The sequence below is a fragment of the Vulpes vulpes genome, chromosome 12, assembly GCF_048418805.1.
Source record: "Vulpes vulpes isolate BD-2025 chromosome 12, VulVul3, whole genome shotgun sequence".
In the NCBI taxonomy this organism is placed as follows: Eukaryota; Metazoa; Chordata; class Mammalia; order Carnivora; family Canidae; genus Vulpes; species Vulpes vulpes.
The window spans coordinates 114,293,100-114,318,482 of record NC_132791.1 but is presented as its reverse complement, the minus strand read 5'-3'; the positions used below and the strand labels follow the sequence as shown (position 1 = coordinate 114,318,482).

The 25,383-nt window shown below is 50.0% G+C and overlaps 1 protein-coding gene across 5 annotated transcripts in view; it reads left to right on the top strand.

Moving 5' to 3' along the window:
• Positions 1-25,383, top strand: part of GRIK4 (glutamate ionotropic receptor kainate type subunit 4) — a 422,857-nt gene that overhangs the window by 381,618 nt on the left and 15,856 nt on the right. For all 5 annotated transcript variants that reach the window (XM_072729516.1, XM_072729517.1, XM_072729514.1 and 2 more), the window contains 5 exons: positions 7,968-8,077; positions 11,513-11,686; positions 15,479-15,644; positions 16,831-17,056; positions 21,166-21,294. In XM_072729516.1, the coding sequence (XP_072585617.1) occupies positions 7,968-8,077; positions 11,513-11,686; positions 15,479-15,644; positions 16,831-17,056; positions 21,166-21,294 (805 nt within the window). The remainder of the gene's footprint in view (positions 1-7,967; positions 8,078-11,512; positions 11,687-15,478; positions 15,645-16,830; positions 17,057-21,165; positions 21,295-25,383) is intronic.

The following is a 25,383-nucleotide window of genomic DNA, read 5'->3' as shown; positions in this document are numbered from 1 at the left end:
CCTCATCCAATCGGTTGAAGGCCTTAAGTGCAAAACTGGTATCCTGGAGCAGAAGGAATTGTGCCTCAAGACTATCACTTAGAAATCCTGCCTGAGTTTCCAGCTTGCTTTATAGATTTTGGCCTTACTGCTCCCACAATGGCATGAGCCAATCCCTTCAAGTAAATCTGTTTACACACACACACACTCACACACACACACACACACATATCCTATGAGTTCTGTCTCTCTGGAGAATCCTAACTGATATGATTCCCCTTTCTGGTCAGGATTCCTCCCCTCTTTCAGCCTCCACACTGAGGCACTAGCATGCCACATGGCTGCTCAGATCTGATTTATAACAGGGGGCCAAGCTGAGTAAAAATTGAGTGCTGGCATGAACAGCTTACAGTAAGCAGAACTGACAGTTTATGCATTTATTCAACAAATATTTATTGAGTGCATTCTGTGTGTGAGGCAGTATGCTTAGAAAGTACAAAAAAGTCAGCTGGAGAGAGAACAATCTTGAATCAATGAAACTGGGGGAGACCTGGAGAAAATAGGTTTGAGGTGAATATTGCCCTCTCTGAAATGTCTGTACTGAGTTGACAGAAACAGCTAATGCCAGAGGATGGCCCAGCGGTGTTCACCACAAAAGCCTCGGTCTAAAATTATATAGAGAAGCTATCTCTGATACAGTCGTGTTACGTTAACAAAATTAAAGCTGAGTCCTGGGTGTTTATTATTTTGTGAATTTTTCTCAAGTTGATAGTTTGATCTGTGAACAAAAATATGATTAATTTCATTTCGTTTATAATCTATAATAGACCTAGAATCCGTATCTTAATTCTATATCCGAGGTCACCGGAGTCATGAGTGATTATGATCACAATGTGAGCATCTGGTGATAATGAAGCCTGTGCGCAAAGGTTAAAATAATTAACCCAAAGTATAATTACCTATTTTGAAAATACTGCAAAACCCCCCTGAAATAGTAAGGAGAGGTGGGTATGTGCCTGAAGTCTAGAGACCATCAGAAATGATGTGTGAATTTCCAGCAGTCTGGGATTACCTAGGGTTTTTCATAACCATGAGATCACCAGGACCCAATGATGTAGTGTTTTCCTTCTTCTCTGAGGGTATAATCTCTGTTTCCACTCAGGCGTCTCTAGGACCAAAATCAGAAGACTGTTTCGCTCTTTGCGCTACCTACACCCTGCCACGTAGAAGCTGGCTGAGAATTCTGGCTTTGGCATTCGCTACCGTTGATCCCTCCCACTTTCTAAAACTCTCTCGGCTCCTGGGGTCCAGGTCACTGTTTCTTCCTCTCTGATTGTTGCCCCTCTGGCATTTCTGTTGACCTGTCTCTCTCTCTCTGCCTGGCCCGTGAATGACCCAAGCCCATTTCCCTTCTCTCTCTCTGACAGCTGTCTGCCTGGGTAATCTCACCCACTGCCAAATCTGTAAATCCAACCCTGGCCACTCCCCCTGAATTCTAGAAGCGTATTTCTAACAGGTGACTAGACATCACCAGGCTATCTCATGGGCGCCTCAAATACAGTGTCACAAACTATATTCAGCAAAGTCCTTCCTCCTCTCTTCTGCTCCACTCATGTGATGGCATCTCCATCCAGTCACCTGAGCTGCCCTTCACGTCTCTTACCCCACATGTCAGTGAGTTGGTCAGCTCACTTCCTAAATCATTCTCAAGCATGCTCTCCACCCCCACTGGATCTACCTTGGTTCAGGCTCTCCTTATCTCTGCCCTGAACTGCTGCCATTCTGATGGCCTGTATCCTCCTTGAGGTCAGGGTGTTTTTCATCCAGTACTGTATCCCCATTAAAGGGCCACAGCTATTGCTAGCAGTCACTAAGAAGCAGTAGAGAGAAAATTCTGGAGCCGGACCTGACACGTACTTGCTGCATGTCCCCCGTGTCTCAGTTTTCTCATCTGCAACAAGAGGTTGTCATGCAAATTTAATGAGGATCCATAAATACATAAGTAACGCACTTACGACAGTGCCTGACCTATGCACAATAAAGCATTAGGTTTTATATTTTGTAAATGTGTGCAACCTGCTGAGAATTAAAGTTTTTTAGTTTACTGTCGCCTTTTTTTTTTTTTTTTAAATGGAATCACATCAGGCTCCTACTTAAAAATCACTTGCTGCCTATCACTTACAAGACCAAGTCCATCCTTCTTGGCATGGAGAATAAAGCCTATCTTTCCTGTTCCACTTCCAGCTCCTGGCTACAGGCATCTTGACTCCATATTGCTCACTGCTTCAGCATCGTGCTGGCCTCTTCCTGTCTCCTTATTGGTTTGTACCTGTCTTCCTGCCTCTCAACCATGTATTAAATTAATGTATTAAACTCCTCCCTACCCTTCAATACCCAGCTCAAATGGCACTTATTATTCAATGTGACTTCCCTGGGTGGAGCTGATTGCTTCTTTCCCCAAGCAGATGCCCTCTGCCCACACCTCCAGTATAGCATGTATATACTGCATTGCACTATTCTTGATCTTTCTCCCTAAGTGGATCCTAGTGGAAGGTATATTGAGGAGAAGGTATCCTCCTGTCAGGCTGTAAACTTTTGTGGTACAATTTTTGGCATGGAAATGTGATCATCCTAAATAGGTGGTATTTGCTTCATAATTATGGAAAGAAGAAAGGGGGTGGGGGATGAGGGAGGTGCCCTGTGGTCCTGTGGACAGTGAGCATCACTTTCCTTCTTGGCTTCTAATTGAGCCCCAGGAGCCTGGCTTCTGTCCCGAGGCCTCATATCCCAGGCATCAGGATGAGTGACCTAAATAGATGTATTGTTTTCTTTCTGGTCTTGATCCTAGTGATCTTCAGAACAAGAAGAGATGGGGGGGGCATATGTTTCAGGAAGCCCAGGTACATCTTCTGCTCCAGGCCTGCACGGCTGCCACTAGGACTCATTACTCCCTCCCCACCAATGCCTGCATATCCCACATACAGTGTAGTACCCACCTGAGAAAGCACTGAAATCCCTGGCTGGGGCCAGATGAGCTTCCAGACCACACATAAAGGGTCCAGCCTTTAGAATCTGGGTACTGATTAAATCTGAGTACCCCTGTTGCTCCAAAGATGGTAATGAAATAACAGGACATCTGAAGTTCAAGACTCTCTTGATTTCCTTGGCACATCAGCTCATTCATTCTTACTGAGAAGTTCTGTTTGTACTGTGGCAGTAGAGCCCCAGGGGCATCTGCACTCAGGGGTTTTATGACACTGAGGCATACCGTGAGCTCTCCGAAATCTGTGTGAATGGAGGAGAGACGAGCACAAGAAAACAAAAACATTCATATTTAACATTAGAGTATATCGTGTAGACTTGCTCTCTTTCTTTCTGCGGCAGCAATTTGCCTAATGATGTTTTGCTCAGATTAATATCGAAGTAAGTTTGTATTCCTCAAGCGCACACTGACTGTTGTAGCAAGACATCAACCCAGTGTGCCAGAAGCCAACCTGAGATTTGACATTTGGCACATATAGCCCCCAAATGGGTAATTACATTTTAAAAATTCAGTGTTGACATATTCGAGGAGGTTGGGTATACGTCCAGGATGTTTGTGTGTTGACTAACATCTGTCTGGCATCTCTTTATTTACAAAGCACTTTCGCATAGAGTCTCTGCTTTAATACAGCAATCCCCCGAGGCAGGTAGTGTGGTTCCCATTTTACACAGAAGAATGCTCAGGCTAGCGGTGGCTAGCGGTGCTATGGAAAGAAGAGAGAGCACGATGATGGAGGTGGCATTGAGCTCAGGTTTCTGGTCCCCAAGTCCATACACTTCCAACAACTCATCTTGGTGGTATAGTTAGTTGTATTTCTCTGTGTCAAGGCCATGACTCAGGGGAACTTTCTAGATCCTTTCTAATCCGAGGATACTATCTCTACTATACTGTCCTAGCTCAAATAGTGTCCCAAGCCAGCCAGCACACCTAAGACTGCCTGGAAAATATGACTTTACTATTTCCCCCCATGTCCTGCTCCACCTTTGATTAACAAATGAGAATGTCTTATAGTCTGTTCTTCTCTTCTTAACTCTTAGCTAGAGTCTTCTCTGTCAAGAAAAAAAAAAAAAGCAGACAGTGATTAAAAAGTGAGAGAGACATAAATGCCAGCATTAAATTAATGCCCAGCATTTTCGCGGGATATATTACCCGTTTTTTCAAGAAGGTCTGTTTCATTTCAGAAAGGCTGCCTAGAAAAATGGAGAACAATGCTAAGTAAACCAGTGAATCATTTCTAATATGCTTAATACTCTACTATAAGGAAACAGAAAATGAGCAGAGTTCTACTCCTTAAGGCTAAGTAACGCGATAGCCCATAACGTGGAAATATGGTTTCCTGGATGTGTCGTCATTTTAGTATTAGTCATTTATTGAGCACTCCTATCTCAAGAAGCTCCAGGTGTTTTATCAGCATTACTATAGTAATTCTCACATTCTCCTTCATGTTGTTGGTGGGGTCCCATTTTCTGGAAGATGGCAATGGCACCCAGAGAAGTTGAGTGGCTTTATCAACTGAGTGCTGGAATCACTCAGCAAGTCAAAGTCCATGCCGGGATTAGAATTTAAATCTCCTCATACTAGATTTCCAACCAGCAGAGTGAAAATAGATATGCTAGCGTGTGAGTTACATAGGCAACAAACTCATGTGGGTGTTTTATGTGAGGAGGAATTAATTGCTTGATTCTTTTTCCCTCTTGGCTTCAGAGGTTGGAACTATCATTGGAAAAGTCATCGTAGGGGCACGTGGGTGGCTCAGTGGTTGAGCGTCTGCCTTTGGCTCAGGTTGTGGTCCTGGGATCAATTTGCGCATCAGGCTCCCTGCATGGAGCCTGCTTCTGTGTGTGTGTGTGTGTGTGTGTGTGTGTGTGTGTGTGTGTGTCTCATGAAGAAATAAATAAAATCTTGTTCTTCTTTTTTTTTTTAAAAGACAGTCTATTGTAGACACACAGAGGAAAGCTACTATGGTTTCCTGGGGTGGGACAGGAAGAAATCATCTTCTTCTGCTACTTCTAGAAGGTGAAATGGACACTGTCTTCTTTTATCTCTTCAGCCCTAAAGAGTATTTTATTGACTATCAACCACTGTTGGGAGTTTAAAGAAACCTCCGAACCTTGCCATTTAGTTCTCAAGACTGGCAAGACCTCATGGAGGACAGGAGGAGCCTTTGTCTTTGGCTCTGCAGGAGAGGAGAAGGGGTCCAAATTAGGTAGAAAGTCGGTGTCATTAGTTTGTGTGGTGTCACCACGAAGGAAACAGTGACTAAGATGCGCAGCCCATCCATGGACACAGGAGAACCCTCCACACATCTGACCCACTCTGTCAATGAAGTCACAATTGGAAAGGCTGAGGTGGAACTGAGGTTGGAATCACTAGTTCAGTCAGTGAAGCATTTGTCTGGCTCTTGGTATCATCACAGGTCATGACCTCAGGGTTGTGGGATCAAGCCCCATGTCGGGCTCTGCACTCAGCGCAGAGTCTGCTTGAGATTCTTGCTCTCTCCCTCTTCCCCTCCCTACTGCTCACTTGTGCAGGCATGCACTCTCTCTCCAATAAATAACTTTTTTTTTAAACGCCAAGGAACTAGTTAAATTTTGGTGCCATCTGATTGTCAGCTGCAGAACTTGGCCTGTCCTGGATGTTTGGGGCATAGACTATATATAACCAATTATCTACCTTCAAAGTGGTTGTAGCCACCAGAAGGAACTGTCCCGACTTGCAGTCAACAGGACATGTATAAATCAATATAAATGCCTATAAATACAGCAGTCAAAATAAATGATGATGGGTATAAATAATGCTTTACAGTCCTTGAAGGAGTTGAGATAGAGTAGGTTGGAATTCTGCTGGCATGGGGGAGAAGGCGTGAGATTAATTAGGGAATTTATTGGAGCAAGTTGCAAAGATAAAAAGTAGAAGAAGACGCGGTACAGCAGCCATCCGAATGAAGGAGAGGTGGCATGTCTATGGCGCAGCTTGACGAATGAGCACCAGAGAAATTGAAGCCATCGCCAATGATTTGAGCAAGGCACTTAACCTCCCTGGGTCTCAGTTCCTCCATCTGTCAATATAGAGAACTGGGTATTGAAATCAAAAGAACATAGTGAAACATTTTGAGTCCTTCAGAAGGAAAGTATCACCATCATATATCCTCTGGGTTAAGGAAAATCTGGTATTTGGAAGAAATGTCTGTGGCATATGACACCTGACTTGCCCCCCAGGCACCAGTAACTCAGACGTCTTTGGGGAAGGAAGCAATCTGAAAAGCATCCGCATAGAAAAAAATAGTAGGAGTTCAGAGCCTGCAAATAACATACTTCTCTTTGACATCATGGAAACAACCTGGGCTCAGCCCAAGCCAAGGCAGTATAAGCTCAGACCCAAATCTCAAATAACTGCCCACTCCTTGCTCTTTTGGTTGGCGTCAGTCAATCACCAGTAGAATCAGATGTTTCCTTGCCAACATGACTGATAACGTTTCCAGCGGAGCTGTGTTTATGTCTTGATCCTTGTTTGTGTGATGTTCTGTGTTTTATAACTTCAGTCTCCAGGATTTTTTCCCACGACTGTGCATCATTCCTTATCACCCATAACCAAATATGGCAGCTTTAAATAGTGCTGTCATTTTCTTCAATTCACTCGTTGTGATATAATCAGGTATAGATTTCTGACATTGAGCATCTAATGGGGTTTCAGATTCAGAAAGCAACAATGAAAGATTATTTTTCCCCCCTGGGTAAGACACGGAGTGAAATAGTCGTGAGTGACAGGGCACTAGGATTCATGTCCACTTGCCCTGAGAAACAGTGGGATGCAGAAGGATGGAGAGAAGAGCTGGAGAGAGCAGGCCGTTTGTGGAGGGGGCTCCAGCCGGTTGGTGATTTAGGCTCAGAGTTTCCAGACCACCCCGTTTTGTGAAAGAAGCCAGAAATGTGGATTTTTATATAAAATCTCCCAATCATTTTATGTTACCAACGAATACAATGCAGGCTAAACAGGCAAGATGTGTGAGGGCTGTCTGTATAAGCCACCAGTGTGTCCCCGTTCATCGCAGGTGGCTCCAGCCAAGGCCAGAGAAGGGCGTGCACTTGCCCAAGAGCACACAACCGTGGACAGAGTGGGTTACTGAACTCCATCCTGCTCATTCCATTTCACTTTCCTCCAGAAAATATCTGGGGGTTTGATGGCTCCTGCTCCTGGCTCCATCCTTTGGTTCCCATGACTCTGGCAAGGCACCCCCCGTGCACTGGGGGACAGACCATGTTTCCCCACAACGTGATGGCACGAGCCCTGAGCTTTGTGTCATAAGACGGGCATTGGAGCCCCAGCTCTCCTGCTTACTGGCTGTGCGAACTTGGACACATCTCTCGACTGCCCTAGGCTCTCGGTTTCTTCACTAGTAAAATGAAAATAATAATCTGCCTCACGGCACCGTGTTGAGGTTTATGTGAGAAATCTCACTGTGTGTGATCACCCTGCAAAGAAAAAAACCAAGGCGCCTGGAACGTTAGTTAGCATCCTCGTGAGAAGGACGTGAGTGTCTAAGAGCCGTGCTGCGTACTCCACCGCCGTGGACACCAGTGGCTCTAAGGTGCCCCTGGGCGTCACCACGCTGTCCCCAGGGTGGGGTGGGGGTGGGGGGCACACAGGGCAGCGCCTAAGGGGCTCTGCTCGCTTGCCCAGCACCAAGCCTCCTTCAACCTAGGAAGTGAGGTGGCCCCAGCTGTCCCTTTGTTTGGGTGCTGCGATCAGGGCTGGCTGGGTGTCGGAGCAGCCCCTCTGCACCTTCAGCCCAGGGCCATTTAAACCAGTCACCCAGACCCCGGGGGGCCAGGCCATCTGGGGCCAGACCCGCACCCCCGAACCTACTCTGGCCCTCCCCGGCCTGCCCAGGGGCCATCCTGGCTGAGCGGGTACGGTGAATCTGGTTTTTTGTCTTCATTTCCAGGGACGCAAACCTGGCTATTTCTCCTTCCTGGACCCATTTTCTCCGGGCGTCTGGCTCTTCATGCTTCTAGCCTATCTGGCCGTCAGCTGCGTCCTCTTCCTAGTGGCTCGGTGAGCTCTCCCCTTCCCTGTCCTCGCACCGCCACCTCGCGTCCACCTCTGAGAACTGCATGGGAGGGGTGGGGTGGGGCGCCGGAGGGGCGGGTTCAGAAGACCTTGAGGCCCCCCTGGGGGAGGGGGGACAGGGACTTGGGACCCACCTGCTCTCTGCCCTACCTGGTGTCCCCCCCCCCCCCCCCCACCGCGCACACGCTCCTTACCGTGCACAGGTGCAGACAGACCGGCCTGAATTTACTTCTCTACCCCCTGCCTCTTCCCCCTCCCGTTCCCCAACCTCTGGGCCCCTGCTTGTGTGGGGTCTTTGGGAGACAGAGGAGAGGGAGGAGGGTGGCAGGAAGACCACTCTGACTGAGCACTGTGCATTTGGCTGCCCTGGCATGGGACCTTGCCAGGATCTGCCACAGAGTGCTGAGTGACAAGGACCGGAGGCCTCGCAGCCTGGGCAAGGGAGAAGGTCTCCTCTGAAGGGGGCCTGGCCCATCCCCAGCCCGGATCTGCCAGGGAAAATACAGCTGCCTTGTTGAATGGGAACCATGGAGGGTGGCACAGGACAGGGGGGCGGGATGGAACGAGGCATCTGCAAGTCGTGTTGAGACAACTGGTCCAGATCAGGGCTGGGGAACAATTAAGCCCTCCCTTCCCCCGGGAAACAGAAACTGTCCCTGGGCCTACAGAAGAACCTCCGGGCTTCCCGTGGCCGCCGCCTCCCATCAGTGTGCAGGCACGGGGTCGTCTCTCTCTGAGGCTGGGCCACCGGGTCAGCCCGGGCTTCAGGAGAGCCGGCTTACTGTCCAGACACAGAACAAGCCCTCGTGGGTCGGGGTCACACATACAGAATCCCCGCAGCCTGCTCTGTGTTCAGCAGACCGTAGTGGAGGACCAGAAAGGGCTGTGGCTTGGGAGCAGAGGACCGCAGGATGAGCTTCAAGAGAGCTGGCAGGGACTCGGTTCTAGACGTCTCCATAGCAGTCCCCTTTGCCTCGGGGCCACAGTGGTGGGCCCAGATGATTCCCACCTGTCCCAGGAGGTCTTCCCCAGGAGCATGTCTGCCCAATGGCTCAAGGAGAGCGTGTGCTCTGTCTAGTTAGACCACGGAACCCCAGGGAACCACGAGGTGCCTAGCCCGCAGGGCAGCTCCCAGCCGGCCCCGGGAGCATCATACCACCCGGTCTGTGCCTCTTCCAGTGGAGGTCAGAGCCAAGCTCAGGGAAGTCAGCTGAGCCCATGAGATCCAGCCAAACAGAACAAGGCCTTGCTTACAAGCTGGTAGTCTTCAGAGGCTGCTGTGTGTGCCGCTCAGGTGCCACCTACCCCCTTGGGCCTGGAGGCATTGCCACTGTCAAGTATCTGTTGTCAGTGACAACGGGCGAGACATGCAGGAGGCTGGCACGCTCTATGACACTTTCCCTCCCCACTTCACCGCACTGTCTGCTGCAGCTTTTAGGAAGCTGCCTGCCTGAGCCCTGGCTCCACTGCTCGGTAATTCCCTCTTGCCCTCTTTGATTGAGCCCCCGTGTGTAGCTAGGCACAGCTCTTGGGGGACCTAGAGGGCCCTGGACATGGTCTGAGGGCTTGGTTCCTAGATATACAGACACACAAGCCTGCTTCACTGTGCCTGCCGCAGCCTGAAGCTTTCCCACTGGCCCTGGGGCCCTAAACAGCCCTTCTTCCCTGCTCTACACACACACACACACACACACACAGCCCCCCACCTCAAATCCAGCATTAACAAAAGGATTAACCGAAAAAAGGCCACCTATGTATATCTATATATCTATATCTACATTATATCACACACACACACACATATATATATATATATATATATATATATATATATATATATATATATATAATGTGAATCTAGGATAATTTACCTACCTCAGGTAGCTACTGGTTTTCAAACAGGGTTCCATGGGGTATGAAGGTTCCTGGGAGGTGCCAGAGACTTTGGAGGAGTGGTAAAGAGGCTGGGCAGCCAGAGCTCAGGGGCCTCAACTCATCTTCATCCAGACCAGCTCCACTTTTTATCTCTTGATCTATGGTACTTCTGGGTAAGATTTTGGAGGGGAAAAACTGTTTGGAAACCATTCAGCTAAGGCAGCCATTCCCAAGCCGGCTGATATCAGAGTCACACAGGGAGCTTGTAAAAATTTGAATTCCCAGATCTGAGCCTCTCTCAGCACCTCTAGGGCCGGGGAATCTGTATCTTTGAAGCTCACTTCCAAGAGCTTGTAGGCTTGGAAACCACCGAGGACAAGCCAGCTCGGTAGGCCACAGAGAGAAGGAGCCCATCTCAGGACACGGGCCAACGATGACACACTGCCATCATATTCAGGAACGAGAGGCGGCAGTGGAGATGTGGGCGAGCCACTGTAGAACAACAGGTCTGGAACAACAGACTAGGCCGAGGGGAGGGTCGGGAAGACCTGTGATGAGAATAGCAGCGTGTGAGCACACGGTGCCTGCCCTGCTTGCCACACACCCATACACCTCTCCCTCATCAGAGCTGGGAGGCTTTGCATGGTGACAGGCCAGGGGCGCTGAACAGAGGAGGGAAGGCGTGTATCTGGTGGGTAGGAAGAAAGGACATTCTGGACATCAGAGAGGGACGGCGGGAGGGAGGGGTGGGGAGCTTAGAGCAACCCTTCTCAACCCTTACCTGAGGAGCCTTAAAAAACACAAACGCCCAGGCCCCTCCTGGACAAATGAAACCAGAACCTCTGGGGGTGGCATCGTGTCATCAGCATTGCTTTAAGAGCTCCCAGGTGAGTGAAACACAAACAGCATTGAGACCCACAGCCCGAGGGAGCGTCTAGGCCAGTGTTTCTCGGTGTGGACCCTGGGCTGGGGGCCTCGACATCACCAAAGAAGCTGCAGATTCATAGACCTCACGCAGACTTTCCTGAATCAGAAGCTTCAGGCGCCGAGCCCAGCAGTCTGTGTTTTAACAAACCTCCTTGGGGATTCTGACCTAGGCTAAAAGTTTGAGAACCACTGTTCTAGGATGAGGATTCTCAAATTGGTTCTGTGGGGCCTTCAGATCCTTTCAGGGCCTGAGGGTGGTGGAAGATGCTGTTTCACGGCTGCCTACCCCTGACACATTCTGGTCAGGGGCCTGTACTTTGATCTATTTTGTATTTGGAGTTCCATGTTGTGATCCATTTTGGAGAAATAGAGATGTTGGGGAGGTTTGATTAAAAAAAAAAACAAAAACGGTTGAAAACCTGCCAAGGTTGTCCAGGCCCCTCATTTTTTGGTTGGGAGCATCCCAGTCCAGCAAAGGAAAGCAGCTGGACCCAGGCCACATGCCAGGTACTGAAATACAGAGGTGAGGCCAGCAAGGAGAGCCCCTCCTACTCTCCCCAGCACTTTCCTTCACGCCCACCTTCCGTGGCACTGGTCTCTGTTCCGTTTCTCCCGCAGGTTGACCCCCTACGAGTGGTACAGCCCCCACCCGTGCGCCCAGGGCCGCTGCAACCTCCTGGTGAATCAGTACTCCCTTGGCAACAGCCTCTGGTTTCCTGTTGGGGGGTTCATGCAGCAGGGTTCCACCATCGCCCCCCGAGCCTTATCTACCCGCTGCGTCAGTGGCGTCTGGTAAGATCTGGGGCAGAGAAGGGGCCAAGCCCAGTGGGGTGGGGACACCAAGGGGGTCCTCGGATAAGCTCTGCTCCAGCTGCAGGTGGACAGGAACCGCACCCAGAGCTCTGCCTTTCAAACCAGACCAACAGGGAGCTGGGCTGCATTTGGCCAGCTCCAGAAGGCTTGGGAGCACTGGCTTGGGCATACTTTGTGCCCTCTTAATCCCATTCCCCTTTCCCTCTGCTTCAGAGGTCTGGAGACAGAGGAGAGCCAGGGCAGGAAAGGAGATGCAGAAAACAGCCTTGGAGGCACCCAGCAAAGTGATTATAACCCCCTGACCTGAAAATGACCTGAGGTTGAGTGGCTTGGGCCTGCCAAGGCATATGTAGATTTATGCAAATATGAATGTGCAGCGGGAAGTGCCTGCTGGAAGACTCTAAACCTGGCTGTCACATCTGGCCGCGTCTACCAGCTTTCTTGAACTTGTCCCCTCAACGCCTGGCTCTGGGGCCTCCTCACGGAACCTGTCCACCTCGGCAGGTGTGGGCAAATGCAAACTCTTAGTGGCTCAGAGTAGGACAGGATCTCAGGAGCGATCCCCACCTTGGGCCATCAGCCAGCCTCGGCCTGAAACTCCCTTCTCCTCTTGGCTCATCCAGGGCGAAAAGAATACGGTCGAGTGATTCGATGTGTGGGAAAGCAATTTGAGAACTTGAAAGTGCTACATAAATATGTGGACTAATCATTGCTGTTAGACCATTATAGGGAGGAATGAACACACACACACACACACACACACATGCATATTTGTATGTATGTATATGGCAGAGACAGGCAAGTTTGCAGAGTTCCAGTTCCCCAGCCTCACTTAAAAAACCCACTGCTGGGTTTGGCTGTCACAGCCTATGGGACTTATGACCTTGCTTCCTTCACCTCCTTCTCAGCCTGTGTAAGCCAAAGGATAAAGGAAAAGTGGTGTTTCCACCTTTGGGCGCCAGCGTTTGGATAGTTACCAGAAGGACACTGGACTGAGGCTGATGGGGAGGTAAAAATGCAGCTGGGACAGTGACCCCAACCCAGCTGGGCTTTTTGTTTTCTCTGATAAATGATAAATACAGTGGAATTTAAAACATCTGGGCAAGGTGATCACCCATCACCAGATAGATGGTGCTCAGAAATCACCAAGTGGATCAATGGGAAGAACTGGGTTTTAATGTTCTCCAGAAAAAGGGACAGTCTTGGTGAGAAAAATCGCAGAGTTCCCTCAAAATCCTGGAAGTCTGGACAGAAGCCCTGCAAGGCAGCAGAAGTCAGCTGTAGACTCTGAGCTTGTTCTACCTGGGGCCTTTCCTTCCAGAGGGCTGTGCTCCCACGCACTGCACGGAGGCCCCACTGCCTGCTTCAGACACCTGTCAGCTCCCCAACACCCAGGAATTCCCTCCTCCAGAGAATGCCTGCATGAGCACCAGGGAGGGACACCTGTTCTGCAGGCTCCCTGCCCTGGCTCACCAGCTGGGCTCTAAATAGCTGTCCTGGGGGCATGGTGGGGCCTCCTTTATGTGTGTGTGTTGTGGGGGAGGGGGTTGAGTTGTTAGGGAGCCTCTCTGCCTCTTGGAGTTCTCAATTGTCAAATCAAGGCCTCAATTTGATCGGCTTCCTAAAGGAGTCGGAGACCGGAAGAGAGGGCCATGCCAGCCTACCTTAGATTCCTCACCCAGAGCAAGTGATGGAGGATGCCATGTTGCTAACAAGAATGCCAGCCAGACAGCTGATAATGCCCCTTTGACACAGGAGCAAGGCTCCACTGACCCTGGAGAGAGCAGGTGATTTGCTTTTCTCAGCGGAGATGATAGGCTTGCCCCAGCTGCTTCGCTCTCTGACCTGTTCCTTTACGACCAGTGGTATAAAGCACCACAAGGCCACCCAGGGCGGGACAGATGCCTGAGTGTAGCCATGGGGCTGAGGGAACCTCCCCAGCCAACTCGGAGGTCAGGTCCATACCCAGGGCTCTTGAACGCGCATGGCAGGAGCCTGAGTAGCTCAGCTGCTTCAGAATGCTGGCCTCTGCCTGGGGGTAGCCCCCCCCCCCCCACCTCGCTGGCCTCCCCTGGGAGATAGTCACAAGAACTTCCAGCAGAGGGTACGAGTGGAGGCAGGAGCAGGGAGACCAGGTCTGAAGGATGGAAGGATACGTAGCATTTTCAGGTCACAAATAGGAAAGGTGGCCAGATGCTTTTATTTTATTTTTTAAGATTTTACTTATTTATTCATGAGAGACAGAGAGGGAGAGACACAGAGGGAGAAGCAGGGAGCCTGATATGGGACTCGATCCCAGGACCCCGGGATCAAGACCTGAGCCAAAGGCAGATGCTCAACCACTGAGCCCCCCAGGCGCCTGGCCAGATGCTTTTTATCTTATATTCAGTGTGAGGGTCTGTCTCTATATTTTTCTGTATCTCACATTCATCCGGTCCTTTACAGATTATTAGTCACCAATGACATACTCTCTCATTTGATCTCATAATTCTCCAAAGACAGGCAGAGCAGGCATTTTATCCCCGAGCAGACAAGCTGGAGGAGGTATGTGGCTTTTCCCCTAAGGTCTTACAGGTGGAGTAGAAGAAGGCCAGAACTAAAACCAGGTCACCCCACTGGTGGCCTGGCATCTGGACATACCCATTGAGTTGGTAGATGACCCTGTCACTCCAGATCTGCAAGGCAGCCCAAAGGGGACCTTGGACACAGTGGTGAAGGCAACAATGGGCCTTCCTGCTCTGAAAAATCCCCTGGAAGCTGACGGCCTCTGAATCCTATGGCAAATGCTACGCTTTAGTTGACAATGTCTTCATAATGAGTAAAGCCTCATTAATTCAGACTCCACTGATTCAGAATTTGTGATTATCCAGCCTCAATTATGCTTGGATATGTCTTTGAACCCCTATAAACGAATGGATTGGGATGCAGATCCACACTGCTGACCAGATGGTAGAAGGCTTATTTAACCTACTTAAGTGAACAAACTAGTTGTAATGGCTTTAGCATATATATATACTGCCTGAGTTGCAAAATTATTCTCATTTTAAATGAGTTTGCTCTACCCAATAAAACACTCTTCTATTTTGAAATAACTTGCCCATTGCAAGAGTAGTTTCTAATTCCAACTTCTCAGAAGTTCAGAGGTGCTTGTCACCAGTTCATCTGCAAGAGTTTCCTGTTGGTAGAACTAACTGGTATTAAAATATGGATTTATCCATGTGTTACTTGGGAAGTTACTTTGCTTCCCTGAAACCCTGTTTCCTCACTGGCAAAATTGGGAAAAGAATTTTACCGCCCTTAGTTGTAGGGAGTACATGAGATAGTGTGTGTGGCTCATGGCAAGTGCTCAGTACATGGCGATGCTCATCTGATGGTTGGCTCTGTCATGAGAAGACAGGGGCACAGGGGCAGCCAACCAGCCCTAGCTCTAAACAGAGCCCCAAGAGCTGGCACCCTTAGCTCATTCACTAACGCATTCCTCACAGTCTCTGAGATGGTCTCATGGACATACCTCTTTTGAACATCAACCCAATAATCGCCTCCATTAAGAAATGAGAAAATTAATGGTCTTCTTTCAGGCAACCCTCACAAACTCTGTTCATTTCTGTTGACATCATATGCCCTGCCTCCTTTCTCTTCCCCTACTGAGCTGGGAGATCCTTCCAAAGAGGGCCACCTGGTACCTCCTCTGTTGCCTCAGGACTGGGGATGGGGGCTAAGACTCCTGGGGGTGCTCAGGCAATGATGCTTTCCTGGTCTTTTCCTATGTAGGTGGGCATTCACGCTGATTATCATCTCATCCTACACGGCCAACCTGGCGGCCTTCCTGACTGTGCAGCGCATGGATGTGCCCATTGAGTCGGTGGATGACCTGGCTGACCAGACCGCCATTGAGTATGGCACAATTCACGGAGGCTCCAGCATGACTTTCTTCCAAGTAAACCCATCGGGTTGCTCACCAACATGGGGCAATTGGGCAGAATAATGTTGAGATGGTTGTCCTCCAGAGATAAAAACATCGATCCTCATCCCATGATCCCTTTCGAACATCTAGTTTGGAGGTTCACTTGGGGCACGTTTATACCTCGCTCTGCAAAATACCCCTGGAATGAGGTCCTGAGAGCACTCTGGGTTAATATCAGCCTGTCCCAAAGTGTTGTCCAAGAACTATGAGGGGCACTTGAGATGATTTTCGGTACAATGTGGCAAAACTATTTTTTGATGGTCATAGTTTCACATTTGTTCTAAAGGGTATTAGGAAAACATGTATGTAAACGGGGTGAATCTAACCTGCACTTTTATTCATTCCATCAAATAGGATGAGGCTAGTGTGCACATTTAAACTCAGTTATGTGAGTTAAATTTTATAGGTAGCACTTAGACAAAGCAAGATTATAATAATAATAATAAGTTTCATGATCTCTGAGGAAGCAGATTTACCCTGGAGTTCATAGGTCTCTAACCAACCTACTCCCCAGGACATGAAACAAATTCAAGGTCTGCAGTTTTCCATTTTCCATGCAAATCTCAGTGCCCGTTGACACGCAATCACTGAGGGCATCATGCAAACACAGGTGTGGATAGACAGCCCCCCAACCCCAGAATTCTCTCGGTTTTGTTTTTATTTGTAAAAATAGAGGCCAGCCCTGGACATGTGATTGATAAGTTGGTTTAGAGTCAACAGTAAATAGCTGGCATTCCTCCTTCAGATGGTGTCTCTTAAGAGTCCCGATGAACCTGAGTTCATTGCTTCCAACTTGAGAGACAGTGAAAGACACAACTGGACTCTCTGTTTTCATTCTGTCAGAACCTGGAGGTTGGTGGTGGAAGACTTCTCTAGGGTGGACGGGGCAAAAGCAATTCTCAAACCAGTAGGCAGAGTTTGCAGTACCCTAGGACCCTGTTCTTTCCTTGCCTTTCTGTGAAAGGCATCAAAGGCACTCCTCCTCCTGCCATGATACAGCAGCTGTTGAAAGATGGAAGGGAAAAGGTTACTGAATATCACAAGGGGATCAAGGAACAAAAGGGCCAGGATTTTTAAGGCCCACTTTGGCTCTTCCCTTTTTAAAACCGCCCTTTCCTTTCTCTTGTTCTAATTCAGCTTCCTCATGTTCTTTTCCCAGAATTCCCGCTATCAGACCTACCAACGCATGTGGAATTACATGTATTCTAAGCAGCCAAGTGTGTTTGTGAAGAGCACAGAGGAGGGAATAGCCAGGGTGTTGAATTCCAACTATGCCTTCCTTCTGGAATCCACCATGAATGAGTACTACCGGCAGCGAAACTGCAACCTCACTCAGATTGGAGGGCTGCTGGACACCAAGGGCTACGGGATCGGCATGCCAGTCGGTATGCAGGAGAGGGACAGCCTCTTTGGGGAGCTCCATCCAGGTGGGGTCAGAGTAGCTGGGACCACTGAATGCAGCACTGAATTTGCCAGATTCTAGAACCAGTTAGCAGTGACTTTAGGTGGGCAGCCGCCAGGTTAAAAAAAAAAAAAAAAGGCAAACCCACCTACTTTCACTAATCAGTGATTGGTTCTTGATCTTTAATTATTGAAGGGCAATCGATTAGTTTTTAATTGATTACTTACTCAAGAGCACGTTGATCCTCTTGGTAGGTACTTTGGGGCTTTTGTTCTACCCTCTTCTGTTTCCTGCCCCTTGCCCATTTCTCTGCTGATGGACCTCTCCGCTAGCAGTGGAAAGAAGGAGGAAGAGATGGCCAAACTTAGTTCTGCTATCAGTGTCCCTGGTGAAAGGTACAATTATTACAAAAGGAAATTGGCATGATGAGAAGAGGTGGCTTTCAGATCATTTGTGGGTCTCATGGACCCATCTCCTCTAAATCAGCATAAGTCATTGGGAATGAAGAAATAGAACTCTCTATTCAGGTGACTGTGTGCCATCCAGCAGTTATAGTGCAATAGATGGATGCTTGGCTTCCAGAAGGGTCTCCCAGCTGGGCTTTCCTAAAAGGTAGTCACACTTTGGGCCTCCCCCTGCTAATGGTACCTCCAACAGAAGGTGAGGGGAAGCCCACTGAACTGCTTATTGGATTGGAGCGGGAATCTGTAAATGTTCTCCAGGTGCCTGGGATATATACTCTTGCCCCCACCCACCACTGAGAGCCACTCTGTATAGGGCCATCCTCGCCCAATGCTGTTTTTCAATGAAGTTGTCCTATACAAGGCACCAGAAGGAGAAGCAGGAATGGAAGCCACCAGGCCATATGGGGAAATAGATATATAGCAGGTACATCTTTGCTGTTATCTTAGGGTCTCCTTCTCTTGATCTTTACCTCATTCAGAGCTCTGTAGGCTTCACTATGCCTGTAGAGTGTGAAAAGTATGGGTTTGGAGTCAGGCAGACCTGGGAATGTGCCTGGTTGTGGGCTGTGGGACCTCAGATCATTTAAGCTCTCTGAATCTCAGTTATCCTATCTGTAAAATTAGGTTTTTAATCCCTACCTCATAAGGTAATTGAGGGGTAAACCTAATAACCAGTCAGGTGCCTTACTATAGTGTCTCACACTTAGGCTGTTTAGAGGGAACATGAGTGACCTCCCCATCTATTCCATACTCCCCTGTGTTATTTGATAAAAGCAAATGACTTCTTATTTTTTTTTAGGATTTTTATTTATTCATGAGAGACACAGAGAGAGAGAGAGAGGCAGAGACATAGGCAGAGGGAGAAGCAGGCTCCCCATGGGAACTTGATCCCGGGAGTCCGGGATCGTGCCCTGAACCAAAGGCAGATGCTCAATGACTGAGCCGCCCAGGTGTCCCCAGCAGATGACTTCTCAAAGACTGATGGGAAACCGAATCAATGAGCATAGATAATGATACAGTTCATTCTGGAACTCTGAATTCTGACACTAGCAGCTCTGTAAGCCAGAGGTCTCACTTGGGGGACTTGTAAACCCACACAGTCTCTTCTTTCGATCATATTTCGTTGCTACTTATTAATATACAGATTATGGACCTCTTTGAGAAATTTGTTGGCTTACATTTTGTTTCAAGATGGTGGAGTGAGCCACAAGACAAACTCAAAATGCACCTTGATCATGATCCAGCAATTTAAGACATTGACCTGAAATCTCAAATGCTCCAAAAGTTTCCATAGCATGAACCTATAAAGAGTGGAACGAAAGCAGACCAACTCTAGACATTTTTTAAAAATTTTTATTTATTTATGATAGTCACACACACAGAGAGAGAGAGAGAGAGAGAGAGAGAGAGAGGTAGAGACACAGGCAGAGGGAGAAGCAGGCTCCATGCACCGGGAGCCCAACACGGGACTCGATCCCGGGTCTCCAGGATCGCGCCTTGGGCCAAAGGCAGGCACCAAACCGCTGCGCCACCCAGGGATCCCTAGACACTTTTTTTTTTATCAATAACAAAAGAAAACGGGAAGGAAATGTATTTCTTCTGTATCAGGCATGGTGCTATTTTCACATGTCAGCCCACCTCAATGTAGATGTGGTCCTTCCCACTCTAGAGGACAGCATTGAGATTTAGAGGTGACAACCTACTTGTTCAGGGTCACACTATGTCAGTAGAGGAGCCAGGTTTGAGCCTAGACTGCCTGTCTCCAGATTCAATGGTGCACTTACCAGACCATGTTTGCGCCGGCTCAGCAAGACAGGATAGGTGGGAAAGTGAGCTGTGTGCCTGCCCGGGTTTTTGGATCAGGCTGGGAAAAGCATCACACAATCCACTGATGAGACGGAATTGACATTGGCTGAGGTTACGTCCAGGAAAGATAGCATGTGTGTCCTTTTTAAGTGGCAGTAAGGGCATATCCAGAGAATAAGCCATGTGCTTGGACCCAGGGAAATGAAGAGGAACAGAACGAGGAATGAGATGGAAAATTAGTCAAGTGGTTTAGGAGCAAAGTGGGCAAACATGGCCGTCAACAGAATAATTCTTTCATAGGGCCCCTGGTGTGCTGTTGAGGTTGGGCTGAAATGCCTTGAAAACTGCTTGAAATGCCTGGCTGGGCTGGACAGTTGTCTGTAAACCTGGGCTGTTCATTAGTCTCACCACCTAGCACCATCTGTTCATTCAAGTAGCCATGCACTGCAGATGTGTACTGAGTACCTACTATACATGAGGCACTCTTGATGTTCACTCACGTCGCTTGCATAGACACGTTCTGTGCTGCAGGCTTACAGGTTTGCATGGCCAGGCGTAGTTAGATTTCAAGTAGGGAAGGTTCCATCTGTGGAGTCATAGGCTGTCAGAGTCCAAAGAGATCTGGGAGCTGCTCTGCTCCCTTGCCTGTCAAAGTCCAGCTTATGGCTGAGAGGCAGGGCATGCCCTTGGAGCTAGTTAGAAATGCACAATCTCAGGCCGTACCCAAGACCCACAGAATCAGAGTCTGCAGGTCAATCAGATCCCCAGGTCATTCCCATACATATTAAAGTCTGAGAGCACAAATCTATTTGTTCCAAGCTTCTGCCTCCGTTCCCTCGCCCTAGCCTTTTCCCCTGAGGCATCTGTCCACATCAGGCCTTCACAGAGCTTGAGCAAGAAAACTGAGCAGCTTAGTTGGTTTCCAGCCTCTTGGCAGCTTTTTCTTTATGATCTCCGGCCTCAGCCCATGCTGGGGCATTGAGCTTTCCACGGTTTCATTTAAGCCTATTTTTGTGATTAAACCTAAATTCCAGAACCAAAGCTCCTTGACCATATTCCATTAGAAAAATTAAAAAAAGAATTGCACTGAACAGAAGCCTTCTGTTTGAGGAGGGGGGAGGAGTGGTGCACACAGGGTGATGGATGGGGACAGGGGGTTGTCGGACACTCAGCAGCCAGGTGGGAAGGTCTGGGTCACTGGTATCTGGATTCTGGGCCCAGATGGAAGAGAGGTGGCTTCCGTCCCACTCTGGGGTGGCTCTTCTCTCACTGGGGGCTGCTCTGGGTAAAGAGCAGTCAGGTCTAATGTAGTAAGAGTTACAAGTGCCTGGGGAGTTAATTTAGATAGAGTAGAAGACAGACAGCTGACTCAGTGAGAGGTTTATGTCACAGGAGATTTCCCACCTTGGCCTCTGGGAGGCAGAGGGGAAGCCTCGTGACCAGCTTCCAGAGTGTCAGTGAGCAGGTCGGTTAACCTCAGTAGGAAGTGGTGGGGAAGCGAGCCTCCACCGGTACCTGAGAAGCTGTCCCTTGACCCATACTGAGTTCTTGGCCATGGGCTGAACATGCCAGTCATCGTAGAGAGAAGGAAAGTAGAAGGGCTGAGTGCCCTGCGTGAAGCCAGAACTCCCTCCTCTCCATGGACGGTCCTCAGAACAAGCCAGGTGGAGAGCCATGCTCCTGCGGGGACCCCGCCACATCTGTCTCTCTCTCCTGATGTCCAGTGGGCAAAGTGGCAAGGAGGTGTAGTGGGGAAAGGAGCAGAGTGATGCATACGAGGGCACTCACGCCCTGTGTTCTGGGCTCTCCCATGACCTCACAGGTTCAGTTTTCCGGGATGAGTTTGACCTGGCCATCCTCCAGCTGCAGGAGAACAACCGCCTAGAAATTCTGAAGCGCAAATGGTGGGAAGGTGGCAAGTGCCCCAAGGAGGAAGATCACAGAGCCAAAGGTAAGGGAGTTCAGGGCTTCCCCCTCCTGCTCTAGAGTACAGCAGCTGGCTCCTGGTGTCGAGTCCGGGTGATGATTGCTCAAACACATGAAGAGCAAGCCTTGGAAGGAACTTAGGGCTGGGTGCGGCTGGGCTGAGGGCTGGTCGTGGCCCAGAGTCTTGGCAGGTTGGAAGCACCCAGTGCCCACCTGCTCACAAGTCCTGGAGATGCCATATTCACCATGGTTCCTGAGTTCAGCAGCCTCTTCCCCAGGCCCATGTCCCCATCACTTCCCAACCACAGACTGCCCCGCCTTCCCATTCTTTCTCCTTGACAGCATCTTCTCCACCAACAGTCAGAGTGGTTCTTCTTCTTTTCTTTTTTCTTTTCTTTTCTTTTCTTTTCTTTTCTTTTCTTTTCTTTTCTTTTTTTTCTTTTCTTTTCTTTAGAACAAGTGAGCATGAGCCTGGGGGGTAGAGGAGTAGGGGGAGGGCCGAGGGAGAGGGAAAGAGAGAATCCCAAGCAGACTCCATACCCAGTGCAGGGCCTGATGTGGGGCTCGATCCCAGCATGACTGAGCTGCAAACAAGAGTCGGATATTCAACTGACTGAGCAACCAGGGTGCTCCCAGGTTGATTTTTATGATGCAACTAAATCATAGCATTCCCCTACACGAACCTTCAAAGCCTTCCCATCTCGTCTTCTGTGGCCTCAAGCTCCTACCTAATATGTTTCTTCCTAAGCCTCTTCCTTTTCTGTTCTGTTCTATTCCTCCAGGCCTCCCAGCCTGCTCCCACCTCGGGGCCTGTACACCTGTTCCCTCCTCCTGGCCTCCCTGAGGAGGCTCCCCCAGAGAAGTCATCCCTCCCCTCACCCATCTCCCCCATCACCTGAGCTCTGCTTTGGTTTTCTTGTCAGGCCTCATCACTCCCTAATACACTGTGTTCTCTTCGTTTATTTGTTTACTTTCCATCTCTTCTATCAGAATGTATGCTTCATGAGGGCAGGGTTTGTCTTTTTTGCAGGGTTGCCCGCAGGGCCTGGCACATGGATATTTTATTGAATGAATGAATGAGTGAATGAATGGAGTTTAAATCACACTGGATAGAAAACAGTCACTGACGGATATGTGTGATTGAGGAGTGTTGAGGGTCCCTGAGCACCCAGGATTTTTTTGTAGCAGGTTTGCTCAGGATAGTCCCAGGCTACATCTGTTGTAGATCAGTTTAATGCCTATTAGTTATTTTTAGAACCCCCTTTAAGTCTCATAATGTCCTGGTTTGGACAATAAATCATATGGTCACACTAGTAATCTATTGCAGTCTTGCTAAAATATGTAACAAATTTACCTACACACGCTGTCCCCTAGGAAGGCAGCGGAGGAAAGAAATGAATAATACCATGTACTTCCTTCCCTCTCTGCTCAGCGTGAATGATTATCTGTGATGAGACAGTGAATGAGTGACTTTGTGTTTCCAAGTGTCTCTATGTGGATCTCTGTCCTGCAGGGAAAGGTCTCGGGAATATGGACCTATGGGTACTTTAATGGCCCTTTGTAGTTTGGAGGAAGTGCTGCCCCTTCCCTCGCAGGAACCCAGGGGGCCACACACGTCTTGGCTCTCCACTCCCCAAAGATCAGGTGTGGAGGAGACTCACTCTGTTTAGAAGAAAAGAAATGAGGGTATCAGCAACCTTTTGTGCATTTGGTAGACTGAAGTAGATGCTGAAGATGTTCAGAACCTGAGCAGGTGGGGAGGGTCAGAGCGGGTATTGCAGGCGATGACACCTTGAGGAAGATGCAGCAGAAATCCGTGCTGGGGTGGGTGCGTGGGGACTCTCTGCGGTGCTGAGGCGGCGGGGGCTTTGTGCGTTGCAGGAAGGACACGAGTTCTGTGCGGTGCAGGGGGGACACGGGCTCTGTGCGGTGCAGGGGGGCGGGGGCTCTGTGCGATGCAGGGGGGACGCGGGTTCTGTGCGGTGCAGGGAGGCGGAGGCTCTGTGCGGTGCAGGGGGGAGAGGGGCTCTGTGCGGTGCAGGGGAGGCGGAGGCTCTGTGCGGTGCAGGGGGGACATGGGTTCTGTGCGGTGCAGGGGGGCGGGGGCTCTGTGCGGTGCAGGGGGGACGGAGGCTTTATGCGGTGCCGGGGGGAAAGGGGCTCTTTGCGGTGCAGGGGAGGCGGAGGCTCTGTGCGGTGCAGGGGGGACGTGGGCTCTGTGCGGTGCAGGGGGACACGGGTTCTGTGCGGTGCAGGGGGGCGGGGGCTCTGTGCGGTGCAGGGGGGCGGGGGCTCTGTGCGGTGCAGGGGGACACGGGCTCTGTGCAGTGCAGGGGGGCGGGGGCTCTGTACGGTGCTGGGGGGACAGGGGCTCTGTGCGGTGCAGGGGAGGTGGAGGCTCTGTGCGGTGCAGGGGGGAGGGGGGCTCTGTGCGGTGATGGGGGGACGGAGGCTCTGTGCGGTGCAGGGGGGACGGGGGCTCTGTGCGGTGCTGGGGGGTCGGGGGCTCTGTGCGGTGCAGGGGAGGTGGGGGCTCTGTGCGGTGCAGGGGGGACCGGGGCTCTGTGCCGTGCAGGGGGGAGGGGGGCTCTGTGCGGGGGACTCTGTGGTGCAGGGGGATGGGGAGTCTGTGAGGTGCAGGGAGAGCAGAGCAAGATTCCCAAGGCAAGAGCTGAGCTGTACAGAGGGTTTGTACTGGGGAAGGTGTCGGTTGCAAAATGCTCCTGCACCACCCCCTCCCCCAAAAGGACACATGAATTAAAAACAATCTGAATCTGGCCTTGGAATAGTCAAAACAAAGTGAGATAATTGATAAGTTAACATCTGCTAATGTTGTTCTGTGATAACAAGGAACTTCAGAGGGATGGGAAAGAAAGCCATCTGACCAAGCAGGTGGAGGGAATGGTAGTGGCTTTTGATCTGGAATAACCTAAAGTAGAAACACAAGTGGATCTGGGCCCCAGAACAGAAGGACCTTGATTCCACCTGACAGATTAGTGAAATGTCCAGGTATTTCTCTTCCTAGAAGCCCTTCATCCCCCTCCACCCCACCCTTCCCCAGTGGGTCTGGTGCCTTCTGTGCCTGTGGACAAGCACCAAACGCACTACCTGGCAGCTCCTGGTCTCCTCTGTTTGGCAGATGGCTCCTCAGCCATGGACCTCAGCCAGGGGACCGGTCTCATTTGTTTCTAGGTCCCTCGCTTCTCCTACAGAGCCCCGCACATAGCAGAGACCCGGTAAATATTTGTGGGGGGTGTGACTGAAGCTACTGGCTGGTATTTGTCCAAAGCTCCCACTGGCAGTGTTCTCCTGGGTCACATTAGCAAAATGCCCAATGAAACTGTGCTTCGGTGACCTGCGTGAGCAACTTCACCCCTGAGCTCTCCACTCCGCCAAGTCATTCCTGCCTCTGAGCAGCTGACCCCATGGATGTTGATGAGGGTGGCTGGATCACAGCAGGAGGGGCCAGGGGCAAGGGCTCAGATGGTGCAGCCCGCCCCCCAGCCCCACAGACTCCTGCATTGCCCCCCCAGGCCAGTGGCAGGCTGTGTCAGCTATGCCTCTCCCTCCTGTCCTACTTCCCACTAGCTGTGGGCTTCCCCAGCTTTCCCTGGGTTTGTAACTCAGATCCCCGTTTGATCTCTTGGAGCACACTTCCCCTTGAGGCTCACTGCTCAGTTGCTCCTCTGTTTCCAGCTTCCCCTTTCATCCCTGTCCCCTAAACCCAGCCCCAGGGCCTTCCTTTTTTGTGCACGTGTGTCTTTTGCTTTGTTTATGTATGCATCCTGCTAATCCTTTAGAGAAACAGTTGGAGGGCAGCAAAATTGGTTAGTGCGGGGATGATACAGGATCTGAGTGCCTTACTGTTGCCTTCCGCGGTCCCTGGTCTAGATCATCTCTCTCCCACTCTAGGTGTCACCTGAAGTCCAGTGGACTTTGTCTCGCCCTTCCCCCCTCTCCCCCCCACCCCCGACCCCAAGAAGGGAGCTCATCAGACTTTTATTCTTCTGCCTGCCTCTTTGTTCTACCATCAGCCACTAGACTGGTTCTCCTACCTCGGGAAGTTTCTATAGGGTTCAGGATCATGGGCATTGGTTTGAATGGACACCACCCC